The 26,485-nt window shown below is 34.6% G+C and overlaps 1 protein-coding gene and 1 pseudogene across 4 annotated transcripts in view; both read left to right on the forward strand.

The window, feature by feature from the left end:
• Positions 1-26,485, forward strand: part of COL11A1 (collagen type XI alpha 1 chain) — a 188,222-nt gene that overhangs the window by 5,077 nt on the left and 156,660 nt on the right. For all 4 annotated transcript variants that reach the window (XM_008697640.2, XM_008697642.2, XM_008697639.2 and 1 more), the window contains exons 2-4: positions 16,492-16,659; positions 21,794-22,007; positions 25,349-25,511. In XM_008697640.2, the coding sequence (XP_008695862.1) occupies positions 16,492-16,659; positions 21,794-22,007; positions 25,349-25,511 (545 nt within the window). The remainder of the gene's footprint in view (positions 1-16,491; positions 16,660-21,793; positions 22,008-25,348; positions 25,512-26,485) is intronic.
• On the forward strand, positions 2,771-3,327 carry LOC103669381 (annotated as a pseudogene).

Here is a 26,485-nt window from a genome sequence, read left to right on the forward strand (position 1 = left end):
ACTTCAAATAATATATTCATTTAATAATACATCTATGTGTTTATTACGAATGATGTCAAATTTCTATGATTTTAGATTGACTGGATGATAAATACTATATATATGTATGGTTTTAGTACTAAACCAGATAATGAATTATTACTTGAAATGGCTTGTTTGTTTATTAGATAATCTTTCCCCAGACAAGTGGCAAACTTTGGGAAAATATAGGAGAGCACTTATTAATTTTTCTTTTGGATTGTTAAGGCATCTGAGACGACACAAACAACTTCGACCTCAAGAATAAATGGACATTAATCTATAGAGAAGTAGACACTCCTAAGAGATCACCATGACATTTGTTGTGCTGGCAACAACAATGGTACATCTAGTATTTCCACAGAATGAAGAGTTTTCCTGTCTTTAGGGAAGCAGTACATGTCCTTAGGGTCCTGAAGAAGAGACTGTGGAAGCTAATGTTTATACTCATGATCAACACTAACAATTTATATGAATATAGGGCTTTATAAGTACTGAGCTAGCCCATCATTTTGTATAGTTTTTAATGATTATACTAAGGTATCCAAAAGCCAGAATTCCATTGTATTCTAAACACACTTTTCTTTCCTCCTACCTTTGGAGAAATAATTAAGGGCAGTTGGTGTAATCATTAGGAATTCAAGGCAACTACAGAATGGGGGCTGAGAGCTGATCTGCATTTCTGCTTTTACTCCTCCACTTCCCTCATTTGATACTGGGGAAATGTGACCTGAGCTGGGAGTGGTGAGAGGAAACCAAACTTTGTTTTTGACCATTGAAGTTTTGTTCCTTAGCAAAGGAGAAAGAGAGGTATACACAGATGCTATAAAAAATTACAGTGTTCCCTAAATTCTCTCCCCAAAGAGGCAACTTTAAATGCAGATTTCAGTGTAGCTTTTGGTATACTCTAATGACTCTCCTAAATCTGGACTTTTTTCTTCTAATTTCTCTTGCAATTTTATTCAGAACATAAAGATTTAATTTTTTTTCATTTTAAACTGTTTTTCTATATTATAATGTGTCTACTATATGTGCTTATTTTTCTTGCAAAACCCTAATATAATTTTATTTTTATAGGCCTTTTTTTCCTACTTTCCGTTGTCTCAAAACTCAACCTGAATAATACTAGCTGGTAGAGAAGATGAAAGTCGATTTTAAAGTGATTTAGTGAGTAGTGTCTATTGGTTGCAGTCTTTGGCCTACTACTGACTTGGCTAGTGGTTCTTTAGACATTGGCTGATCACCAGACCTACTGTTATCTGGTAAAATAAACTCTTTGCTTGCTGCGCATGGAATTAGAGACAGTGCTATTAATTTAGGAGAAAGAACTCAGAGAAAAGAAAGGTTATCATATTTCAGAGTAAGAGACCAGCTTAAATACGACTTGACAATTGAGAACTAAAACAAACCTGTGTAAAAGTGCTTTAGCACAAAAAACTTTTGCAATCCCTTCAAAACCTCCTTTTTTTTTTCCTTAAAAAGCATTTCTTTCTTATTTTAAACAAATTTAATTGCTCTTGAATGGCCCTGTACTGCACAGGCAAATGAAGGTCCCTATTCATAGAACTTGAGCGCATAGAGTGTCCGTGGAAGCTTCCTTCCTCTGTCTGACTGGTAAACTGGCATCCGGGCTTACAGGCGTGAACCTTCCACTGTGTGAGGTGGTTGGCTTTCCTTCCCCACTCAGCTCTTCACAAACAACTTCCCAAAGGATGACTGCCAGAAAGGGCAGTGGTTGCAATTCCTGACAAAGCTAATAAGAAACTCTAAAGCACTTTTTCACTTTGTGCTCTTATTAGAGAGCTCTGCAGAGAGAGAAGAGCCATGCATATTATGCTATTTTCCCTGACTTTTCTCTTTAGGCTAGAGTGAACAGTGAAGCACAACCTCTTAGCTGTCACTCTTCTTTTTGAATGCTGATGAGTCTTCAAAATACTTCACTGGTTTTGAGAAAAAATATGTTGTGCAAAAGGCTTAGCATGATGGAGAGTAGCCTTCAGGATGGGACCCCTCTGTACATTCAGGCTCATGACCAGTCATTTCACACCTGCCATAAACCTGCCCCCATTTACCTTCCACTTCAGCAATGTTAAACCTCTTGCCCGTATTCTCCCCTGTCCTAGAACACACTATTCTCTTTCCTTGGAATATCTGTTCCTTTCTCATCCATCTAGCAAATGTTTTCTCCTACTTCAAGATTTAGATCAGGCTTCATATCTCCAGGCAGATAGAATAGTAAGATCTAACACTAAATGCGCGCTTATTATTACGTGCCAGGTCCTGTTGTTAGCACTTCTCACATAGAATCTTATTTCATTCTGAAAATTGCCCCGGAAATAAGCTAATATTAAAATATACATTTTTTTAAGATTTTATTTATTTATTTGACACAGAGAGAGAGAGAGAGTATAAGCAGGGGGAGCGGCAGAGGGAGAGGGAGAAACAGACTCTCCGCTAAGCAGGGACCTCAATGTGGGGCTTGATCCCAGGACCCTGAGGTCATGACCTAAGCCAAAGGCAGATGCTTAACCGACTGAGCCACCCAGGCGCCCATAAAATATACATTTTACCCATGAAGGAGCTGAAAAAAGGTGAAGTTAATTATCGTGCCTCAAGTCACACAGCTTCTATGTGATAGACCCAGGATTTGGACCTAGACAATCTTGTTTCAGAGCCTGTGCTTTTGATCGTTTGTCCATGCTTACTTTATTGTGTGTTATAATGTTTCCACACAGCCTTCCTGGCTTATGATTATAATGCCCTGGGGCCTGACATTAATGGACAAATCATGCAACTGCACCACAGTAAGCTTCATGTCAATTGTGTGAATAACTTGAATGCCACCAAGGAGAAATATAGAGGACTTGGCAAATGGCAGTGTTATAATTCACATAGTTCTTCAGCCTGCATTAAGGTTCAGTGGTGGAGGCCATAGCACTCTTACCATTTTAAGAGCAAACCTAAGCCCTAATGATGGTGGAGAACATTAAAGGCTGTTGCAGGAAGCCCGGAAATGTTACCTTGTTTCCTCTGACTTATTTCAGGAGAAATTGACATGTATCTGTTAGCATTCAAGGTTCAGACTGGGGTTGGCTTGGTTTCATTAAGTAATAAGGACACTTACAAATTGCTGCCTGTTCTAATTAGGATCTGTTTCAAGGAACCACAGGTCTTAGTCCACTTTGGGAGAATGATATATGGTAGTATGCTTATTACCTTCAGTATAAAAGTGTCAGATCTGATTACCTAAAAGCTGTTTGGAATGTAATCACCTGGGAGAATGTAACTAAAAGATACACAGTTTGCTAAAAAAGATATATCATAATTTTAAAAAAATTATTCATTTATCTGTTAGTCTTCGCATAGGAGTTCCTGGGGGGTAATGACTATGAATTAGTTTTATTTCTGTCCTCAGGGTCTACCCAGATGCCAGAATGCACAGTATATGATATAGTCACTATTTAGATTATAAATTGTCTTCTTAACTTTGCCCAGTGGACTGGAACACGGTTAAATCTAGTTAACTTGGGAGTGGTGTCAAGTGACCTACTCATGTCTTGTCGTTAGCAGTAATTAGATCCCTCCCTTTTTCTCTGCTAGTGAGTGAATTGGGATATCCCTCTAGCTTTCCTAATTTGGAGAACAGTTTTTGCACATTCTCTTCAAAGACACTTCTAAATATTTGAAGGTACTCATTGCCTATATTACCTCTAAAATTGTAGTTTGCTTTAACCTAGTAATCTGATAGAGAAAAACACCATATGAAACGGTATTTTTGTTTTGGCAGCAAAATAAATCATCATTTCACTGTCTGCTGATGAGCAAGAGAGTTTAAGCCAAGAGTGGTATCAATCTGTTAAAGTAATAATTGGGAAAATTCCAATCATGTGTTCATTTTGAAGCTTTCATCTGTTTTGTATGCTATTAGGGATTTCTGATTTTGCTTAATAGCTATTAGAAAGAGTAGCCTATCTATATTTATTGCTTTATGATTATTTTAATAAACTAATTCTAGAAACTAATTTGCATATTATACATATATTATAATTATTATATTATGAAGTACCAGCTTTAAGCAAGAAGTATATAAAGTTTCCAGTGCTTAATAAGAGACAGTAGTTGCAGAATTGTTTTAGAAGAATGTTATGTATTTTTTATATTCTATTCCTATCCATTGTATATTTTAGTTACACTAAAATCATTAAGACAGGTATCTTTATCTGTTTAGTGTGTCCCAAGCACATAGAACAGAGCCTGTTACATAGTTAGTATTTGATAAATCTTTGTTGAATGAAGTGAAAGTGTTGGTTGAAGCTCTGATAAATTGCTTTTCAATAATCTAACAATCTGAGATATGATATAAGGTTATATATATATCAGTTATTGCCTGTGTCTGCAGAAGTGTATCGAACAGATTTTTGCTGGTGTAGTTGTCATTTCCTGAAAATGTCAATATCTGCAAGCTATGATCTCCACCTTGAATACTTCCAAACCGCTTACCATTGCTTTTTTAGGATTTAGATATTATCTCCTAAAGGAATACCTCTTCTCAACTGTAAAGACTGAGGTAGTTGACCTTGCATAACATTCTGAAGCACACTAAACTTACTCCAAACCTGAATACTTACCACAGAATATTTTTGATGCTAAAATGAAAACAGGGAATGCATCTTTTTCATCTATGTAAGAAATTCTGCCTTCTAGCACTATATCTGGAGCAGAATAGATGGCCAATAAATGTTTATCATATGAATTAATGACCTCATAAGCAAGGGATTATACTAGAGTCAAGAAGACAGAGGTAGTCAGCCTTGGCTTGCTATCACAATCATTTCCAGTCCCATCTCTGTGGATTTTGATTGAGTAGATTTTGTATAGAATCCAAGCGTAGGTGCTTTATAAAGCTTCACAGATCATTTTGATGCATATCCAAAGGTTTATGAATCTTTTGTAACAAGAAATAAATGCACAGAAAAATGGGAATGTGTCTAGCTTGTATAACAGGGCCCTGGAAGTCAAGTAAAAGGTTATTTATCTGCTGTGTGCAAATCACTTGATAAATACCCAATTACCCAATAGCAGTGACTCTGGAGAAAAAGATTTGGATAGATAACTGATTATGATAGAGATCATGCTTTTTTTTTAATCCTTCTCTCCATAGCATGTAATTAACTAAATGCCAACAAATATTGCTTTTCTCAACATTAATGTCAAATGCTTGTATTGACACTATAATTTAAGTTTTATAATAAACATTTTAATAGCTTTGGCCACTTGTAAATCAGATATGCCAAGCTTTTTAAGTATCACACTCTCAACTGGCATTTGTTCTTTCCTTCAACATCCTGAGTTGTGATATTACTTCTGCTTTCAATTTTCAGTTCATAGAAGCTTTTTATGATACAAGAAAGTCAGGACTGAGGCTGTTCAATAACCATGAAAATTAAATGACTCTCTTCTAGGTGCAATCAGTGTTAGGTGCCCTGACTACAAAGACAGGATGCCAGTGTCTATTACACATACATGGGGTATGTGTGTTATCAGGAGAGTGCTGGGGTTAGGAGAATGGGCTAGGGCCACATAACACAAGACTGTATAGATATATTTTTTCTGCATAGCACAGAATCATGTGACTAATTAAAACATACAAGAGGCTGCTAAGTTGGCAGATTCAGTATAGACATTGGTATCTATCCATACTAGGTGGTTCCCCTTGATTGCAACCACTGGATCTTCTGACAAATAACCAGGGAACGGGGGTCATGCTGCTTTTTCTGGAATAGCCAACCCACTGTAAAGTCACCTGGGGTTCCCCAAGATAATTAGTACATTTAAGTCACACTTGATACAGGGTTATGGCCACTATGGACTTGAAAAAAATGTATGAATGAATAATCTTCCTGTTTTATAAGGAAGTACATTAAACAAAATGTATACACAGATTTATAAAATCTGTTATAAGACAAAGATGTAGCCTAACATTTTAAACCTTAAATGTAATCGTTCTTGTTATTACCCAACTTGTAGCATGTTTTAGGACACAAATTATAAGTAGAGTTGTTTGTTTGTTTCTGAGGATTCATATATTGGCCCAAGATCTCTATGTTGATTATTTGAGAGAATAAAATATGTATTATAATCATTTTTAAGTCATAATGATTTCTTTCACAGAAAGTTGTATCAAATACAGTTTTAAAATAAGTGTAATGACTAATTATAGCTTTAAATAATGTTAATAGGCTGTCAACTCCCAAAGTTTTATTTCTATCACATATCTTTTCCCTGAATTCCAGACTCATATACTCAACTGCCTGTTCAGCCATTTCCAGTGGAATGTATTAAATCATCTCAAAATTAGCATACTCAAAATTGAATTGTAGAACCTTCCTGAAACCTGTTCCGCTCACAATCTTCCCATCTCAGCTGATGATCAGTCATGATGTTCGAACTAAAATATTTGGAGTAGCTTTGACTCCTTTTCTCTCATACTCCATTTCCAACCCATCAGCAACCCTGTCTGCTACATTCAGAATATATCCAGAATCTGACCTAGTACTTCATCTTTCAGTCCAGGATTGCAAAACTGACAAAATTTTACACCTCAAGGATTGCAGTTGTTTCTTCTGCACTCCCTTCCACTCTAGTGTCCCCATAGTGTGTTCTCAAGGCAGCAGCCACAGTGGTTTGGAACATTTGTTGGTTCGTGTTACTCCTCTCCCTTAACTTTCAGTAGTTTTCTGTCTCACTTGGAGTACAATCTAAACTCATTGAACATCCCACAGGACCTATACAGTCTGCCTCCAAACTGCCTCCCCTTTACTTCTCTGGCCTCATCTCTTATACCACTTTTATTTCCTGTGCAGGAGACCTGAATGTCTCCTTGCATTTCCTCCAACTCCTCCCGTTTGTGGCAACTCCTATCTCTGGATCTTTGCACTTGTAATTCCTTTAGCTTAGAATGCTGTGCTGTCAAAATATCAGGATAGAGAAGCCTCTTATGCCTTGCTAGACTGCTCAAACATTATTTTCTTATTGAGGCCTTTCTTGGCTTTCCTATTTGATACTAAAATCCATGCCTCCTCAACCCTCATTTAGGATTTATTTTTCTTTTTAGTACTCTTCAAATATTTGTGATTTGTAAAAAGTAATGACTTATTTAAATTAAAGGTGAAGATTTTATGTTGAGGCATTCTATCAGGTGTAAAATTAGATATTTTTGAAGTACAAGGAGTACAAATATTGCCGTAAAGTATTTGGGCAGCTTCTAGACCATTTTTAATTCACATGATTGCCATAGCTTTTAATTTTATTTTTCATATTTAGACATAGTCAAAGTGACACTTAAATTCCACATAGAAAAGTATTTTACTTATTTGATGAATGTCATGCACACCGATTCAGTTGTTGTAAGAGATTATAGTTGTAGAGAAATGGTAATGGGATTTTGTTTAGCTGGCTTAACAGGGCAATAATGTGGGACTTGTGGTTACTTAAAAAGTAGATGGGAGATGTTTACAGGTAAAGACATAAAAAGCAACTACAGATTAAATATTGTTAAGGAAATGTACATACATGCTGATATTCAAAGCAAAATTTATTTGTTATTTCCAATCAGTACTAAATATCAGCTAGGATCACAGGGTCTACACATTTCTCTCAACCACTGGGTAGGTCATAATTGGAATAAACAGTCAATGGTGGGATGTGGATACAATGGATTGTGGTGGGAGCCACAATTTTTCCCTTACTTCTACTTCAGAATATTTCACTGTGTATTTCTTTTACCCTGATCTTTCCAATCTTGAATTTAACCAGGTAACTGACTTTTTAAAGCTGGTATTTTCATGGGATTGTAAGGAAGTACATTTATATTTGGTCTTTGGGTGTCTGTTTTCTGAAATGGTATTACCATTAGGCTTGTTAGGTACCTTGGTGTTGCTGATTAACTATAAAATTCCTGAAACTACAGGCTACTCTTTTATACATGTCTTTGTCCATGTTATTCTCAATTTGATGCTATTCTTGGTTTGAGTATCAAATATCCAGTTTTTGCAAGATACCCATCAAACACTTGAACCTTGAGATACTTATATTTATTTTATTCTTTTTTATCCTGAAGGGACATATACTCTCCAAACATAGGTTTAAAATGACAAAACGTATAAGTTTATTATAGAATCCCTTGGAGATAAAATGAACTCTAAACACTTCCCATGCCCAGGGGGGTTTAATGTAAATTCTACAACTATAATCTTATAAGCTTAAAATTTATTAATGTATTCAAGCAGTTTGTTTCTACCATTTTATATTTTCTTTGAGAACAAAGAATAGATTACAGAATATAGACAAAAAGTCTAATCGTTTCAGCTACAAAGAGTTGTGTTGGGGCATAGGAAACTTATGTGATTTCTATTGACATTATTTATGCCACATAGTTACTTAAAGATGAACTTTCATAATTTTTGTTTTTTAAATATGGAAGAATTTAGGTCAATATGTTTTAATTTTTTCATACTTCATGTTTGTGATACAAGATTGGCATATAGCATATATGTGTTTGAAATAAATGAAGAAATAGTATCAGAGAAAAGGCACTAAATATTAGTTTTTTTAAAGATTTATTTATTATATATATAGAGAGAACACATGAGTTGAGGGGAGGGGCAGAGAGAAAGAACCTCAAGCAAACTCTCTGTGCTGAGCACGGAGCCTTATATGGTGGGCTTGATTCCACAACCCTGAGATCATGACCTGAGTGGAAATCAAGAGTTGGATCCTTAACCAACTGAGCCACTTAGGCATCCCTAAAATATCAGGTTTTTTTTAATTCTTAATAAATAACTCACATCACATTATTTAATCTAGAGATATGTTAACATCTATCCAATACAAAGAGAAATTACTAAAGGGGGAAAATGCTAATGATAGCATATGAATGTCAAGTTTTGCTATAGGGCAGTAATGAAACAGTGAACATGAAGATGCAGATTCAAGACTTATTAGATTGCATATGCTGCCAAAGTTCCAGGCAATGTCATGGAGTTGTACGTACTTGGGATAACCTAAGAATGTGCTGGAGAGATTGGTCAACACTATATAATTTTCATGGACTATATCTGATGGACCTTTAGCGATGGAAACCTGTTTAGTCTTCTGTTCTTCTGTAAAGAGATTTCCCAAAGTAGTCAGGGGAAATGGGTAGCAAGAATCAAGTTAATTATAACTCTGGGGGAAACAGGTGATGCTCACTGGAACTATTAAAGATGTTCCAAAAGGTTGAAAATTTAAGGACATAGTGCTTTTAGATATTCTTTTTACTGAGTTATTACTATGTGTTGGGCACTAGCCTCAGAGGTTATAATGCCTTATTTTATTTAATTCTCAAAATGAGGCTAAGTTGAAGAACTAAGTCACAGAGGAGGTGAGTAGGTTACCCAAAGTCACACAGATAATCCGTGCTTGGACTAGAAGTTGAATTAGAAGTTGGGCAAACTTGGATTAGAAGTGGGCAGTTCTAATAGTAGAAATGGAGTTATTAACTGTTGCCTATTCACTTGTCATATTCACTTGTCATATCCTATCCTAAGGAGTCCATGTTAGACTCTAGTAAGAGCTCTCGTGATTTTAAAATATAGCAAGGTATTGATAACAGTTAAAATATAATAATAGTCACTTCTCTCTCATTTTTCTTTTGTCAGCCCTACATTCCACCGCCACATAAACGCAGTAGCACTCCTGGTTTTTGATATTTATCTAGAGCAGTGAAACATTTCATGACTGGGTGGGAGATTTTTTTTAAAGATTTTATTTATTTATTTGAGAGAGTGAGTGCGAATGGGGGAGGATCAGAGGGAGAGGGACAAGCAGACTCCCTCTGGGCTTGGAGCCTGGGGCCTGGTGTGGGGCTGGATCTCATCACCCTGAGATCACGACCTAGCCGAAGCCAAGAGTCAGACACTAAAATGACAGCGACCCAGGTGCCCCAGAAGATGGTTTATAACTTTCTGTGTTTTAACTTACTTTTATTTCTCCCTATAAGGATATGTTTCATATGTGGCCTGTGATGTAAGGTACAAGGTGAAGATAAGTGACTCCCTAGAAATGGGAAAGCATCTACTTTATTAAGGCTACTTAAGAACTGGGTTCTTGCCACACTTGAATCAAATGGAAACAGTCAGACTTGGGAAGATCTTTAAGGTGCTGCTTATAAAGGCCATTTCTAACACTCATTTTCCTGCCGAGACTGGTGGGAAAGAAACTCTGGCTCTGAGGCAGGATGTAGCTGCTCATTGATTCATGTATTCATTCATTTATTAAACATATCTCTATTGATTATTTACTATGTGTCAGCTGCTATGTTATTTATGAATACTACAGTGAACATCAATAGTGCTGATGTTTGCTGTCAAAGGGTTTACAGTCTATCAGGGGAGGCAGACATCAAACAATAAATTACAAGCTTAGCAGAGAGAGAAGGAGGGAAATTAGGTGGTATGAGTCTGTAACAGGGAGTTTAGACACACACTGTGCCTAAGTGAAAATTAGATAATTAAGCAAGCAAACAAAATAGGATGTGGAGTTATCCAAGGGGGATATAAGGTACTTGGGATCATATGAGTGGGTCACAGAACCCAGCCTGGGAGAGATAAGTAATGATTTCCTGAAGGAAGTCATGATTAGGTTGAGATCAAAAGGTTGATTAGGTCTCAGTTCACCTGGCTTTAATCCTGGTTACCCATTAGATTCATCTAGAAAACTTCTAAACCATGAAGGCCTGCCCTCCCCCACTCCCTTCATTCTAATTATAAGTTCTTACACAGGACCCAGGCATTCTTATGTTGGAAAAGTTCTCCGTGAGATTCTAATGACAGTTAGGATTGAAAACAGTCAACTATCCTTAGCCAATTGAGAAGAGATTGAAAAATTCCCAATAAAGGGAGCACAGTATATTTTAGAAACTAAGAGAAGTTTATTTCAGCTGGAGCATTACATTTGGGGTTGGAGAAATAGATAGGAGTTAGTGTAATGTTTCACTTGGAGACTGTGGCTGTGAAAATCCATAGTGGAGATCTGATTTTTCTCAAGAGGTCCTCAGCAGCTATGATGCACATCTAAATTTATTCAGTGTTGATGTCTTGTCAGGCAACCATGATTACTTTCATTTCCTTGTACACTGTATGTCTTGTATCTGTGCTGCCTATCTGATATTTCTGTCACCCTCCTCTTAGCTTATAAACTTCTACCTATCCTTTAGGACTCAGCTTAAAAGAAACCACATGTTAGATATTTCAGCCTTTGTGAGCCGTACGATGTCTAATCACTGTGACACAACTGTGTCGTAGGGCAAAAGGAGCTATGGACAATATATAAATGAATGGGTGTGGCTATAGTCTAATACAGATATTATTTGTGGATGCTGAAATTTAAATTTCATATAACTTCTGTATGTCACCAAATATTATGCTTCTTTTAAGTTTTAACCATGTAAATTACAAAATAGTCAGCAAGGGCTTAACTCATAGGCATAGTTGTCCCTCCCACTGTTCTAAGGCATTGTCAGAAATACCAACTCACAAAAATTCTTTTAGATAAATATTTTTTTTATTATTTTCATTTTACAGATGTAGAAACTGAGGCACAAAGCAGTCTAAATCACACAGATGCTAAGTACAGGGATGGGATTCAGAATCATTCCAGCTCTTCCATGCTATGTATTGGTGTCGTTTACTCCTTATTGGTCATGGGAATGTGTGAAGAAGTTTAAAGGAAGAATTAATTAGAGATGAAACAATCAAAACATTATGAGACTTTAGTTCAGTAATCCATGGGGACACTGAAAGCAACAGAGGGAAAGGATTAAAGACCTGGGACAGACTAATCAGTGAATGAGTCAGGGTGTTCAAGAGATCAGCAGAACATAATAGAAAAGACATATTAGGCCCTTGAAAATTTTGGTTTTAAGATAAAAGACCCCTTTGGGCTTCAGAGAAAGTTGCTTCTAGTATTTTCGCATTATCGTGTTTCATGTTCAGTATTTTATATAGCTCGTGTTGTAGGTGGGTTCTCTTCTAGTTTGGGAAAAATTCAAGTATAGCTAAATAATTAAACCCAAATGCGAAAAGTGCTATAGTAGAGGGGAGTATATGGAACCCAGCTTTGGGAGATAGGAAATGCTTGCCGGAGCAGACGACACATCACTTATATCCTGTTGTCCTCAGGTGAAGTGGAGCTAAATGTTTCAGATAGGGAAAATAGGATTTATAAAGGCCCAGAGGCAGGAGAAAGAAGATGGGGGAGGGGTTCTGGGCAGTCTAAGTTCAGTATAACTAGAGCACTGAGTGAGGACGGAGTTAGGGGAAATGACAATGAAAAAAAAAATGGTGGAGGTGCAGTTGGGTGTGTTCAGGTCTTCACGATTTTCTGTGCGGGGTTTGTGCATACCCTCTGGAAATTCGTGGGTTCACTGGAGGGATTTAAGCAACAAAGTGACATAAAGCCTGGAGTTTTGGAAGTTTGCTCAAGTTGTGGTGTGCAGACTGATGAGAAGAGACGTGGAATCAAGTTAAATGGCTATTGGACTAATGCACTGGGCTCTGATAGCTTATTCTTCCATATAATAAACTATAACAGTATGTAGTAAAAGGCAGGAAAAATACTGTTGAACAAAATATCATACTAATTGGATACATCTGAAATTCTTTTCATGGTTTGTGGCATCAGCTATTGGCAACATGGAAATGATTCCAATATTAAGGGCATTTAAGAATTGCTTTGAATATGGAAATTTCGCTTTTTTAGATGTATCAAGCTACAACAATTACTGCTTTTAATCTTTAAACAGTTGCAGTTCAGTTAATAAAAAATGAAGAATAACTTCCCTATGTGTGTATAATGTATGTGTGTATGTATAAAGTCAGAATCCGTATTAGAAGAATTTGTTAAATGCTGCAATTATGAGATCAAATAACAGGCAGATTTCAAAGTGGTTTAATTTATTATTTACTTTATTTGAAGGAAAAAAACTTTAAAACTTGATTGACTAAGTTTTACATTTTTATAACTTGATATGCTTTTCTAGAAAAAGAAAAAACGTAGTTGAAATCTTTACTTTGTGTCCCTATTTTTTAATTGCTTTTTGAAGAACGAATTATTGCATATAATGTGTCTCTACAAAGCATTTTGTGAGGTTTTAAAAATAGAGCCCTTATTTTGAATCCTGTAGAGGGAATGTGTTTTTATCACAGTGCTTTCAAAGTAGGAAGAAACAAATGTGGCAAAATCTGTGCTCTTGGAAAAGGTCATCCTGTGAAATGATATTCTGTTGAGAAGATACGTGTTGTTTATTTTATGTATTTACCTATGAGCAGTTGGGACCATGACCATTGGACTGTGTCCTTTTCTTCATAGAATTACAGCCTTCATAGCTGTGCTCATGTCAGTCCTTGAGTCTCCACCCTGATGTGCTTTTGCTAATAGCCTCAGAGCAAGAAGATAAGATAAAATAAGCAGATAAGACGCTGTGACTTTTAGAAACAGCCTCCTTCAGAGTCATTTATTCCTTGAAACATAAATTGAGTGTAATTTAAAGCAAATATAAACATCAGGAATCAATTAGCTGTCTCAAGATAATTTTAGTATATTATATTTACATTTTAAGTTTCTTTTACAGGGTTTTTATTTACGGGGTATAGCAGTGAAGGTGGCAAAGTGGAAAGAGCCTGGATTTGGTATTTGCCCAGATCTTAGGAGTGTCCTCAGTTTGCTTTCTGGTTCTCAATTCCTTCCTCTGTACAGTGTGGATCAGAACACATGCCCTGCAAAGCTTAGTGACTAGCACATACTAGGCTTTCTAGACCAGGGAAGCCATTATAGTTATTACTTTCTTTTTGTACTTTATGATAAGAGAAAAGAAGAAAGTTAAGAATGGTCAGGGGTTCCTATTGGCCTGAAAAAATTGACCATCACAAGTAGGACTCCTGCGAAAAGGTTCTTGAAGGCTGTGATTCTTTTAAATATTCCAAGGCTGAACTAGAGAGGATCATATGTGATAGAGTTGATTCTTTTGAAATGTCTGATTTCCATAAAGAAAAGTTGTATTTTCTTTTTAATAATTTGGAACCATGTGTACTATACTGGATAGTATGTTGATTTTTATTAAGAGGCTTGATGAAATAGGTAGACAGAGTATTGTTAAAGCAAAGTATACTTGTTATACTCTAAACGGAAACACGTAAAGCTTCATCCACATATGTTTGTACATATGGAAGTCAATACACCTAAATCTTAATTAACTAAGGAAAGGACCAGATATACATTGGTCACAAGCACTCATTCATTCATTCATGCATTCTATAATGAATGGATAGTTATTGTAAAAAATATTAGTTGAAATTATACTTTTCACAGAACAGCATCCTCTATGGAATGTGATAAATTGTGATCGTATTTTCCAATTCTAAAATCAATCCCTTTTCCATTCTCATTAAGTCGTCCCAGAAACAGTATATTTTGAAATTTGATGGCAATTCTGTTGTTGTTGTTGTTTTTTAACTAACAACTGAAGTTTTCAAATTAATAATATTGGTTCACTTTCAGGCAGATTTGATCTCTTTTCTTTCTGAAATGGAATCTAAATACTTGCAGTAAGACTTATGCCTCAGACATGCTCAGTAATACAAGGGCCAGCACATTGCCTTCTCTGAATATTTTTATTTTTGAATAAGGAGAAAAAATCAAGAGAATATAGGTATATTGAGTGATATGGAGTCTAAAGTCTGTTTTTATAACAATGCTTACACCACATGACTCATGTTTTGGCTTGCTTAGTGAATTAAGTGGATATTAAGTTGTGGATCAGGGAATTTGATGGTCTAAAACATTGTCCTTTTATGTCTGTTTTATTTCATATAGTTTAATGTTTTGAAGGTTCATCCATGTGGTAGCATGTATGAGAACGTCATTGCTGTTTGTGACTGAATCCTATTTCATTGTATGCGTGTACTGCATTTTGTTACTCTGTTCATGTATTGATAGAAATTTGGGTTGTTTCCACCTTTTGGCTATTGTGAATAACGTTTCAGTGAACATTGGCACACAGCTATCTGTTTAAGTGCCAGCTTTCAATTCTTTTGGGTATATATCTAGGAGTAGAATTGCTTGGTCATATGGTAATTCTATGTTCAGTGTTCTGAGGAATATTATATGATTCCACTTATATGAAATTTCTAGAATAGTCAACTTCACAGAGACAAAGTATTATTATCAGTTTCCAGAGCCTGGGCAGAGGTGGTGAATAGGGAGTTATCACTCAGTGGTTACAGTTTCTGTTTTGGGTGATAAAAATGTCTTGGAAGTACATAGTGGTGATGGTTGCACAGCATTGTGAATGTAATTTTGCTGCTAAATTGTACATAAAATGGTTAAAACGGCAAATTTTTTGTTGTATGTATTTTACTACGATTAAAAAAGTGAATAGTATAATATACCAAAATCAATCAATTATACACTTTAAATGGGTGAATTACTTGGCATATGAATTATATTCCAATGAAGCTCTTTGAAACATCAAGTTTATCCAAAGGGATTATACTTTATTACACTTTTATCGAAACTCTCCAGGGACTTTCAATCTGAATCATGAAGCATGAAGCATGTCCATGAAGATACTCTGGCAAATTTAGAGAGTAGAAATCAACAAATTATATATAGATACATATACCCATGCGCAGACACACAGATACACGTACATACACAGTACACACTATTCACACATGCTGTATGCTTATATATAATTTGTTAATAACTAACATAGGAATGCATTCAAGACAAGAGCGTTATGTTTTGTTACCTATTCTTTTTAACAACTTATAACTTCTTTGTGTATACAATATGGCTTATTAATTACACATTTTACAATAATTATGTATAACATTCATTGTGAATTTGAACCTTCAAAATCACCTTTATTTAGATTATGAATAGTTGAATAATAAATCTATTAGAAATTAATGGAATATGTCCAGATGCTGGTTTTCACTTTAATTCCAAATAATGCAATTACTTAGAATGATTAAAGACTTTATAAATTGTAATTGAAATGCATCAGACAGGTTGTAAATTCACATATATTCAATTATATATTATATATATATTACATTACATATATATATAAAATATATATATAACGTATATTTGATCCTAAATCTACATATCCCCCCCAACATGAATATCTTCTGTTCGCTTTTCCATAGTTTAATTCTTGATTTGAGATATTTTGTATTTGAGAATTTTATAGTTTGTAATTTATCTGCTGTCCCACTCCTCAATCTCCCACCCAAATATTAAAGAAACGTGGCAAGTGATGGATTTAAGAAATAGAACAACAAACTATCTTATCTGTTAAAAATACTCATTTTTATATTAGACTATTTGTTCAATCTTTTTTTTTTTTTTTTACTTTTCACTTATTTTCAGCTGCTCCAGTTGATGTACTAAAAGCTCTAGATTTTCACAACTCTCCAGAGGGAATATCAAAAACAACGGGCTTTTGCACAAACAGAAAGAATTCACAAGGTTCGGATACTGCTTACAGAGTTTCAAAGCAAGCACAACTCAGTGCTCCAACAAAACAGTTATTTACAGGTATGTTCACTTTATTACTACAACTATTACTAATTTGCAAATTATTATTGTTTCTTTTTATCATGCTGTATAATGGACAATTATTGGCACAGATATAATTCTTTCATATATGGGACACCAAATACATTGTGGTCACTAAGGTGACAATGAAAATAACTAATGATTTAATGATTGCCAGTTTTAATTCAGTACAATTGCAGGAGAAATGCTCATTTGAAAATTTAGTAATTTATTATTTTATTCCAAGACAACAAAACTTGAAGACAATATTTTATCTAACTTATTTTTGCATACAATCATGTAGAATTTATTTTTTGGTGGGAACATGGCAACTTTACCCTTAATGACTACCCATGTGGATTGAATGGGCATGTGGATTTAGACATACTTAGTGAATGTCTTTCTAAAATTAATAAAAGTTTCTGTTGAAAGAAACACTTCTTCAGCAGATGTTTTAAAATAGATTATTCTGTCTTATTTTTGGATCCTGTTTTATCTCAAATATAGTAAAAGTTAGTCACATCTCACAGTTACAAGGAGATCTGGGACTAGAGATTTTGTAAATCTTTACCTGGGAAGTTTTTGTAATGGTATCAAAAAATACTTGGTAAATATTTTCTTTCTTTCTTTCCATGATTGACCTAATCACACTAATTATCTGCAAATCATGATAATATAGGGAAAGGGAGTTGAGTGATGAAACAATTTCTCAGCATCACATTGTGAAGGCAAGCAACTCCTTACAAGTCTGCTGTTGGATACATGTCAATTATTTTTTCTTGTAACTATACTAAATTGAATGTCCTCATCCTTATTTAACAGAAGAGGAAATAGAGTTTCACTGAAGTTCTTGGACTTGTCCAAATTACAAGGGGTCAGTATTTAATCCAGATCTTCTCTGTTGCCTAGGCCATTATTCCCTATATTATCAGATGTTTGTTGTTGGTGCTTTCAGATCTCTCAGAAATAATTTATCTTCTAAATTCTTCATATTATCCTCTCTACTGTCTTTACCTCAAGGGATTTGAATTCTCTACTTTCACTTAAAACTATTTCCTGACAACAGAAAAATTAAAAATCTGGGGACTAAAGAATTACAAAAGAAGATAGTGTATTTTTCATGGATGGACATTTTAAAGTATTTTTGAAAACACATTTATTTTGATTAAATCATTGACTTTTCCTAGATTTTTCTTGTTTTGCCATAATTTGTGATGGACAAAAGTAACAAACTGCAAATATAAAGAATGTCAATGGCTTTGTCTCTCTTTGAAAATAAAATTCTGACTTTGAAGATAAAAATTAAAAGTCATTAAATCCATAAAATATTTTTCTAAAAAATCAAGTTTAAAAGTTGCAAATGTAAAAATTATGTTGCTTTTCTATTTATCTGCTCTCTAATGCTGAAATAGGAAAGGGATGGGAATTTTCAAGAGGAAAAAAAACAAGGAAAAATACACTAATGAAAAAGCTCTAGAAATACTCAAGAAGTTAGCCTTAATTTTTTGTACTTTGGCTCATCATCTCAGGGTCAGTGTTTTGCCTTCCAAATTGGTACTTAGTTTGATTAGTTCAATCACTTCTGTTGTGTTACTCATAGAAAAAGAACACAATGTATGCCTTTAGGATCTCCTTCCCTAAGAGTTAACAAAATTCCCTTATATCAATTTTTTTTCACCTTCTCATAGTGTTGTGCCTTAAGCATATAATTCTAATAATGAATATTTCAGATAAGAGGAGACACCTCTGATATGGACCTTATTTTTCCCCCACACAAATGAATTTAAACTTAATCTTCCTACAGAGTAGAGCTTCCTGCCAAACAATGCAACATGCAATTAATAAAAATGATCAATGACATTTTCATAGTTAAAAAATACAGAGTGGATATTTTCTTTATCAAATAAGTAAAAAAGATCTTTGAAAAATTACTTGGAATAGTCTTTCTTCCATTATGGGAACATAATAGCGACTTCTTTTCTAACGCAGAAAGTAAGCAGTGGTAGTGGAAAGTTCAACACTGGGTAGGGGTGGAGGATTATCAGATAGCCACTGTAAAATTCTGTTTAATGAAGGTATATGTCCACTAAAGTCCTAATCTGAGACCTTTAATTTAACTGTCTGAGAACGTTGTACATGTGACCTGAATAGAAGCTGTAATTTGCAAATTCTATCTGCCCTCTTTAGAACACCTGCTGTAGGACAGATACTATCCAAGAAACTTCGTGTATATTGATCTTTGTCTTCATATTCATCTGGAAAGAAGAATATTTAAGCCTAAATTACAGATTGAGGGTTAGAAATGTGGAGTATTTGAATATAATCACAGAACCAATGAATGATATGAGCCTGAGAGAGAATCCCTGCCTCTTTTAGACTAAAATGAGCTTTCCTACTATGCAAAAATGGCCTTCCCTCCTCATTTTCAAAATCCTGCTGACCACCAAGCTACATCAAAAAAAAGATTTTAACTAAAGGAAGACATATTCCACATGGGAGTTTATTGACCATAATCTAAAAAAATTAAAATCAAATAATAAAACTTTGTGTCTTTTCATATAAAATGTATTCATGCATGCAATATCTATTGATAGTAAAAGGCCATTTTAAGAATCACTATTGAATTTGATATATTCAGTGTGAATTATGGTTATTGCATGTATATGATTTATGTATACATGCATATCAAAAGTAGTAATAGCATTTTTTCTTTAATAGCAGTCTTTCAACAGAGAGGATGCTTTATTTTTAGTTTGTATTTATACATTTCAAACATATATTATTTAAGTTGAAAAATTTCACATTTTATTTTATCATGTATACTGATCACTGTTATTTTAGATAAAATTTCATAGAGTAAGTAGTTGCATTTTCTTGTTGAACTAATATCATAGTGAATTCTCTCTGAGACATTTAGTAGTTATGGACAACGTTGTTTAATGTCTTATAGGGAAGAAACTAAGGTGGGGTGCATAGGTTAGACTGAATATTTTGACATCAAGTCATGAATTTTAGGTAACTAAATTTTCTTTTTTAAAGGTGATAGCTTAAAGATAATAATTAAAATCTTACTGACTAATTTTAAATTGAGAAATACTTCTGTAATTGAAAGATTTTACTTATTAGTGTGGTTAGCAGCTGACAATTTCAAAAGCTGTGCTGTACAAATTGAATGATTAATTAGAATTTGCTATAATCTATTTGGTCTTATATGAATATATTCTTTCTTAAGATTCCTTTTTCCCTAAGTGTCTCTATGTGGACATTAATTCATAATGTTTTTGCAAAAATGAAAAAAAAATAAATATTGTTTTCCCCTAACTCATAATATTTTAGCATCTTTTTTTTCAATGTAGATCTTTGAATAATTGAGGTACATTTAGGGAAAGAATTCCTGTGATTCTCAACATTCTGAGCTACTTATTTTTAAAGTTTCTTTTCTATAGTGCTTCTTCAATAGCAGGCTGAATTACCTACCTAGATTTTTATTTATAGTACAAGCAGGTAAAACTTGTTTTATTAAATGATGTGTTTTATTACTTTTCTATTTTATTTATATGATTATTTTCCTTCTGTTGATTTATAGAAATATAAAATTAGATGTCTTTATGACACTTAAATGAAACAAAACTATATACATGTTTTTATTATTTTTTCCTGTGATAGCAAATGTTTTATGACCTACTTGTGATATAGCAAAGTTGTTTGGTAAGTTATTTTAAAAATTAAAATAAAGAAGTTTAAATAAACAGTTTTTAGTTTGGCGATATCTAGTTATCTAGATATAGACAGATCTGGAGAAAGATACAGATATAGATACAGATATGGATATTATAGAACCAAATGGTTTACATGAATTGACTATTTTCTCTCTTTGACTTACTTTTATTTAATTTCTACATTTTAAATAATTTCAATTTCATAAAATGTCTCCTACTACTTTAAGTGACTAGTTATGCTATATAGGTGCTAAGTATTTTATTTAGCCAGTCCCAACCATTGTAGGCCATCTTAATATTTTAGGATTATAAATTTAGTGTTCTGGTGAATTGACATATCTTTACACATGAGCATTGTTCCTATTCCAATAAATTCATAGAAGTGGAATTGCTTGTCTCCTGTAATCTTTTGAATTTGAATCCATGGCAGTCAAATTCATAGTATTTTAACCATGTAGAATAGAATTTAGAATGAATGGATTGAATATGGAAGGTTCCTGGCCCAGATATCATTGATTACATATGCACAGATACACCAGTTTTGCATATGGACAACTTTTTAACTGAAATCTCATCCTTCAAACAATAATTAATGCCTGCTTTACTTATGTTCCAGAATAGTAAGATATATATGTAACAGTATTTTTGAAGAATAAAATGCAAAATTTAATATGCAGTGATTTTATAAAAATATACAAGTAGTCATTGCTTAACTATCTGAGATATATTTGTGATAATCATTTAACTGACATATTTATTTAATAAATAATTACTAAGCACTTGCATAGATTTGACCCCATGCTGGATATTTGGAGTATGATGGTAAGGGGGTGGGGAGAAAGACAGTCCTCTTGAACTTAGAATCAAATTAGCCAAATATCTAATAGTTGTGATATATAATGACATAAGCTTTTTATTAGTGAAACCGCATTTTGCATGATAGGAAAAACTGATCAGAAGCTCTTTAGCTTTTGAAGGATGACTTAAAAAATACCTTCATATATTGTGTCCTTACAGTGCCTTCTTTAAAGAGAGAATGTATGGCCATAGATCAGACAAGGCTGAAAATACAAATCTTACACCAAAAGTGGTACTTTCATATTTTAAAAGTTCTTACTATGTATTTAATATTGTACTGGCACCATGGTGAATCCTGTTTCCTAACTTTGAATTCAATTTTACATTATCATTGTGCCTTAAATGAGTGGCTTAAGATTTGAATATAGCTTGGACAATTATTGCAGAGAAAGCTTATTATCATCCCCTTCCCATTTGTTTTTTAATCTGAATTGTTATTACTGTTTGAATTTACATGACTTATTAAGGCTACCTAGCATGTTAAAAAAAAAAAAAAAGGGTGATCCAGGAATAATTTGGGAATTTGGATTTCTGACCCTTTGGCTTTCTCTTCTCAGGAGGAACTTTTCCAGAAGATTTTTCAATATTATTTACAATAAAACCCAAAAAAGGAACTCAGTCTTTCCTTTTATCTATATATAATGAGCACGGTATTCAGCAAATTGGTGTCGAGGTTGGGAGATCACCCGTTTTCTTGTTTGAAGACCACACTGGAAAACCTGCCCCAGAAGACTATCCCCTCTTCAGAACTGTTAACATCGCTGATGGGAAGTAAGTAATATAATAATCCAGTGTTGTAGCTATATTGAAAGCAATTATTTCATTTAATTATTAAAAAAATACTCATAAAGTGTGATGCAGTTTTTCTAGAGACTGGAGATACAGAAATGAACAAAACTTAAAATACCTAATTTTACACAGTTTCTTTTGCTGTCTGGGTAGACCGATGATGTCCAATTTAAAAAAAATACGAATAAAGAGCATATCAGGTGATGATAAGTGAGACAGAAAGAAATAGAGCAGTGAAGAGGATAGGGAATGGTGGTGGAGGGTACCATTTTAAGGAGTGAGATCAGGGAAAATCTCACTAAGAAGGTGACTGGTGAAGAATCTGGGGTGTATGCCCTGCTGATAACTGAAAGTATACTATTTCAGGAGGAGGGGAAGCAAATACACAGCCTCTGATTCCAGGCGTGACTGATCTGGTCTAAGCAATGTCCAGGATACCAGCACGGCAGGAGCAGAGTGGGATGAGGAGGATGGAGAAGCCCTGGGAGACCAAAGGGTAGAACACTTTGTAGATGAATATAAGCATTCTGGGTTCCATCTGGAGTGAAATGGAAAGTCACTGTAGACTTTTTGAGAGAGGAATGACCTCATTGGATTTACTTATTATCAAGCATGTTAATATTGACAATCATAAGAAGCTTTTTATAATACTTGATGTGTGCTATATACCATTTGAAGCACTTCATACATAGTCGACTCATTTAATTTTTCATGACTCTTTGAAGAAAATAATGTTAATAAACCCATTTTACAGATAAGGGGACTGAGGTACAGAAAGTTTAAGTAACTTGCCTTAGGTCTTATATTTGCAAAGTGGCAGAGGTAGGGTTTGAACTTAGATAATTAGACTCCATAGTAACCATCGTACTCTTCTAAAAATCATGCTGAATTCTGAATTCTGCATTGTGAATATTGCCTTTCACTTAGGGAGCAGCTAAATACAAATAAATGTTTATTAAATTTACTTGGTGGGATGCGTGGGTGGCTCAGTCAGTTAAGTGCCTGCCTTTGGCTCAGGTCTTGATCTCAGGGTCCTGGAATCAAGTCCCGCATGAGGCTCTATGCTCAGCAGAGAGCCTGCTTCTCCCTCTTCCTGACCCTCCCCCTGCTCATGCTCTCTTGCTATCTCAGAGCTCTCTCTCTCAAATAAATAAATAAAATCTTTAAAAAATTTACTTGGTATTTTATTGCTGAATCTAGGCTTCTAAAACTAGCCTTATCTGAAATATGATATTTAGTTATAGATGTAGGAAGGAAATAACTGTGCAGATGGGGAAAAAAAAATCCACCCTCAGTGTATCCTTATCAGGACCATGGAAAAAACTTCATCTCAGTGGCAGGAAAAACTAGGCTTTTATGAGCAATTTACATACTCTTCTTAATAGTTAATATGAAAAGTGATGTTATGAAAATAAATCAGGGTAAGGAATTTAAGGGTGTACTGTTTTCGATAGAACATCTCTTTGGTATGAGTGCATTGAGCAAAGACTTATTAGAAGTGAAGGAGTGGGCCATGTGGGGATGTGGAGAAAGAATGTTTCTGGCAGAGTGAAGAACACTGCAAAGAACGGTAAAGAGACAGCAATGTGGCTGTCGTGCAGGGAGTGAGAAAACAAAAAGTTGGGCATGAGGTCAGAGGGCCAGGGCACACCCTGTGAGGTAGAGTAAGGACTTCAGCTTTTACCAGGAGTATTAGATGGTTTTTAGCAAGGCTGAGACTTGATCTGACTTGTATTTTAAAACGGTCACTCTGGTTGCATGAGAATGGAGGCAGAGACCAGTTAAGAGTCTAGATGAGAGAGCTTGCAGATTGCATAAAGTCGAGAGGCACTGGATTCTGTGTATCTGTTGAATATAAGGATTTTCTCATGATGGGAATGCATAGTATATGAGAAAGAGAATAATTAAGAATGACTCCAAAACTAAGGGGTAGTTTAGTATTTTGACTATTATGTGTAATACCATGATTATGACGTATCATTTTTATCAGAGCTGAAAATAATCAACAAGATCAAATTTAAAGTCCTGATCAGCTTTTAGCAATGGAAATCATTTTTATTTTCTGTTAATGAAAAGCACATACGTACAACAGTGGAGATGGTTTAAGTTAAGACACAGGCTTCTTGGCAGAAATACGTGTAAATTTTACTCTCACAGTATTAAGTGGCTCCAAAATAAATCTTTGCGAAATTCAAACTAAGCAGACGCCTATGCTAGTTGAATGTGCTATGGAAAGACCAAAGATTAAGTGTATATGGAAATATACTTGGTCCTCATCAGTAGCCATGCCAAGTCACATGAAACAGACATTTAGGAAGGCTCCTGCAATTTTTGGGGTATTTTATTTTATGGATGTAGTCCTAGACACTTCTGCAATATTAATCTAGCATTTTTCATTTGGAAAAAAAAAATAAAATATAAACCAGAGTGGCTTGCAGAATCCAAGTGAGCCTTACTCAGTGGTTTATGTTAGCACCAAATACTGTTAATAAAACCCACCATTTTATAGTAAGATTAGGATATATATGTTTCCACAGGGCTGGCCACGTCTACCCCTAAGCCTGTCATCGCTGCCCTGAATTAGCTGGAGCAGTAGCTTCAGCGTGAATTGAGACTCTCACTCCACACATGCGTTGACTATGCTTTCTTTCAGCGTTCCCACTTCCTGCCAACCCTGGAAAGAAGGAGAGATATTGTGTCTCAGTTTTGGATCCTGCCCACAGTAGTGATCTATAACTGTCTTGAAATTAAAGTGGAAAAAGAAAACGAAAGCACTTGAAATAAATGTGAATAAAGACAGAGAAGCACATTGTGTTGTACAATTAGGACGTTCAGTTGTTCCAGATGGAGCAGTCATTCAATTAGTAGACATACCCTTTTACAGTTCATCTCAGGGGATCTCTAGAGAAAAAAAAAAAAAAATAAGTGGAATTCCATTTGGAAGAAAGCATTTACGTACATAGAAACTATTACTTACCCGGTATCCCACCCTTGATCTCTATCAAATACACTCATCAGGCATTGGTGAGATTAAGCTTTTGTTGCAACCACACAAAGTGAAGCAAAGGATGGGCACTTCTTATCAGCATAGACAGCAACCCCTGGTGTGCATTTTATACTGTTTGTGTCCTTTCTAGTACCTAACACTCTTCTGGGTAAACCGTAAGTAGTCACCTGTTAACTGATTGATTAAAAAAATGAGCTTACATTTTGTACAATTTCAGCTCACTTTCACAGTTTAAAGTACATTGTATTTAAACACGAATAATTTTGTGGCAACAATGTCTTTGAAGCTTACAAAAGAATTACTTGTCTTTTTTTAGGTGGCATCGGGTAGCCATCAGCGTGGAGAAGAAAACTGTGACGATGATTGTTGATTGTAAGAAGAAAACCACAAAACCACTTGATAGAAGTGAGAGAGCAATCGTTGACACCAATGGAATCACGGTTTTTGGAACAAGGATTCTGGATGAAGAAGTTTTTGAGGTAAAAATAAATCAAATTTTATTTGAAGCTGAATATTGTTAAATCGGATGAACTGAGTTGATAACAGTAACAATCAATATATGTTATAAAGCAACGTTGAAAATGAAAGGGTGACCTACTTTCTTCCTCTGCGGGTGTAGCGGTGATGTTTTCTATTGTTCGGTAAGAGAATGAGTAGACAATGATGGTTCTAACGACTGGGAAACATTACAGAGATTGGTTGATTTGAACACAGGCATGCTATTCTCCTGGGAAGGGCAAATGGCTTTACTCTTAGTACTTAGCATTATTTTCTTTGGAGAAAAGAACATTTTCTTCACTTCCTTCTCTGGGAGATTAATTTAGGGAAATGCACAAATCAGATATTCTGCCTTTGCCTGTTGTTAACTTTTCCAAGGTATAAAATAGAGATCATATTGCAAAAGCTGAATTTATGTCTTTAAAATCACTTTTTTAAAAATGTGAAGCTCATAGTAAAAAGTTTTCTTCCAATTATAATTCACCAATTATGATCATCACATTCTTTCTTTTAATCCTTCAATTATTGGTCTGGTAATTTGTCCTTTAATTTTCATTTAGTCAATTATTAACAGAACAAACAGACCTGAGTCCTGACCCCATAAAGGGATGCACTCCTGAGACATTATTCAGTACTGTGATCTGGTTTTATACAATTTATTTTTCAAAGTATAATAAAGTAAAGCTCTGTAATATATTACAAATTAATAGACAAGGTTTACATGGAAGATTCTCTGTATTTGGTTGATTGGTGAATATACACACACACACACACAGACAGTATTTTTCATAGAAAGAACAGTGTACATTTGGTGCAGGAGGATATTACATTCCTGTACTTAAATACATAACCTATGGCATAATTTTAAATATAATTAACATTTGTGGCACTTTCAGATTATTTAATTGAGATTCTGTTTTCGATTTTTCTCAACTTGTGTATACTTAAGCCTTTG

The sequence above is a fragment of the Ursus maritimus genome, unplaced genomic scaffold (assembly GCF_017311325.1).
Source record: "Ursus maritimus isolate PB19 unplaced genomic scaffold, ASM1731132v1 scaffold_12, whole genome shotgun sequence".
In the NCBI taxonomy this organism is placed as follows: domain Eukaryota; kingdom Metazoa; phylum Chordata; class Mammalia; order Carnivora; family Ursidae; genus Ursus; species Ursus maritimus.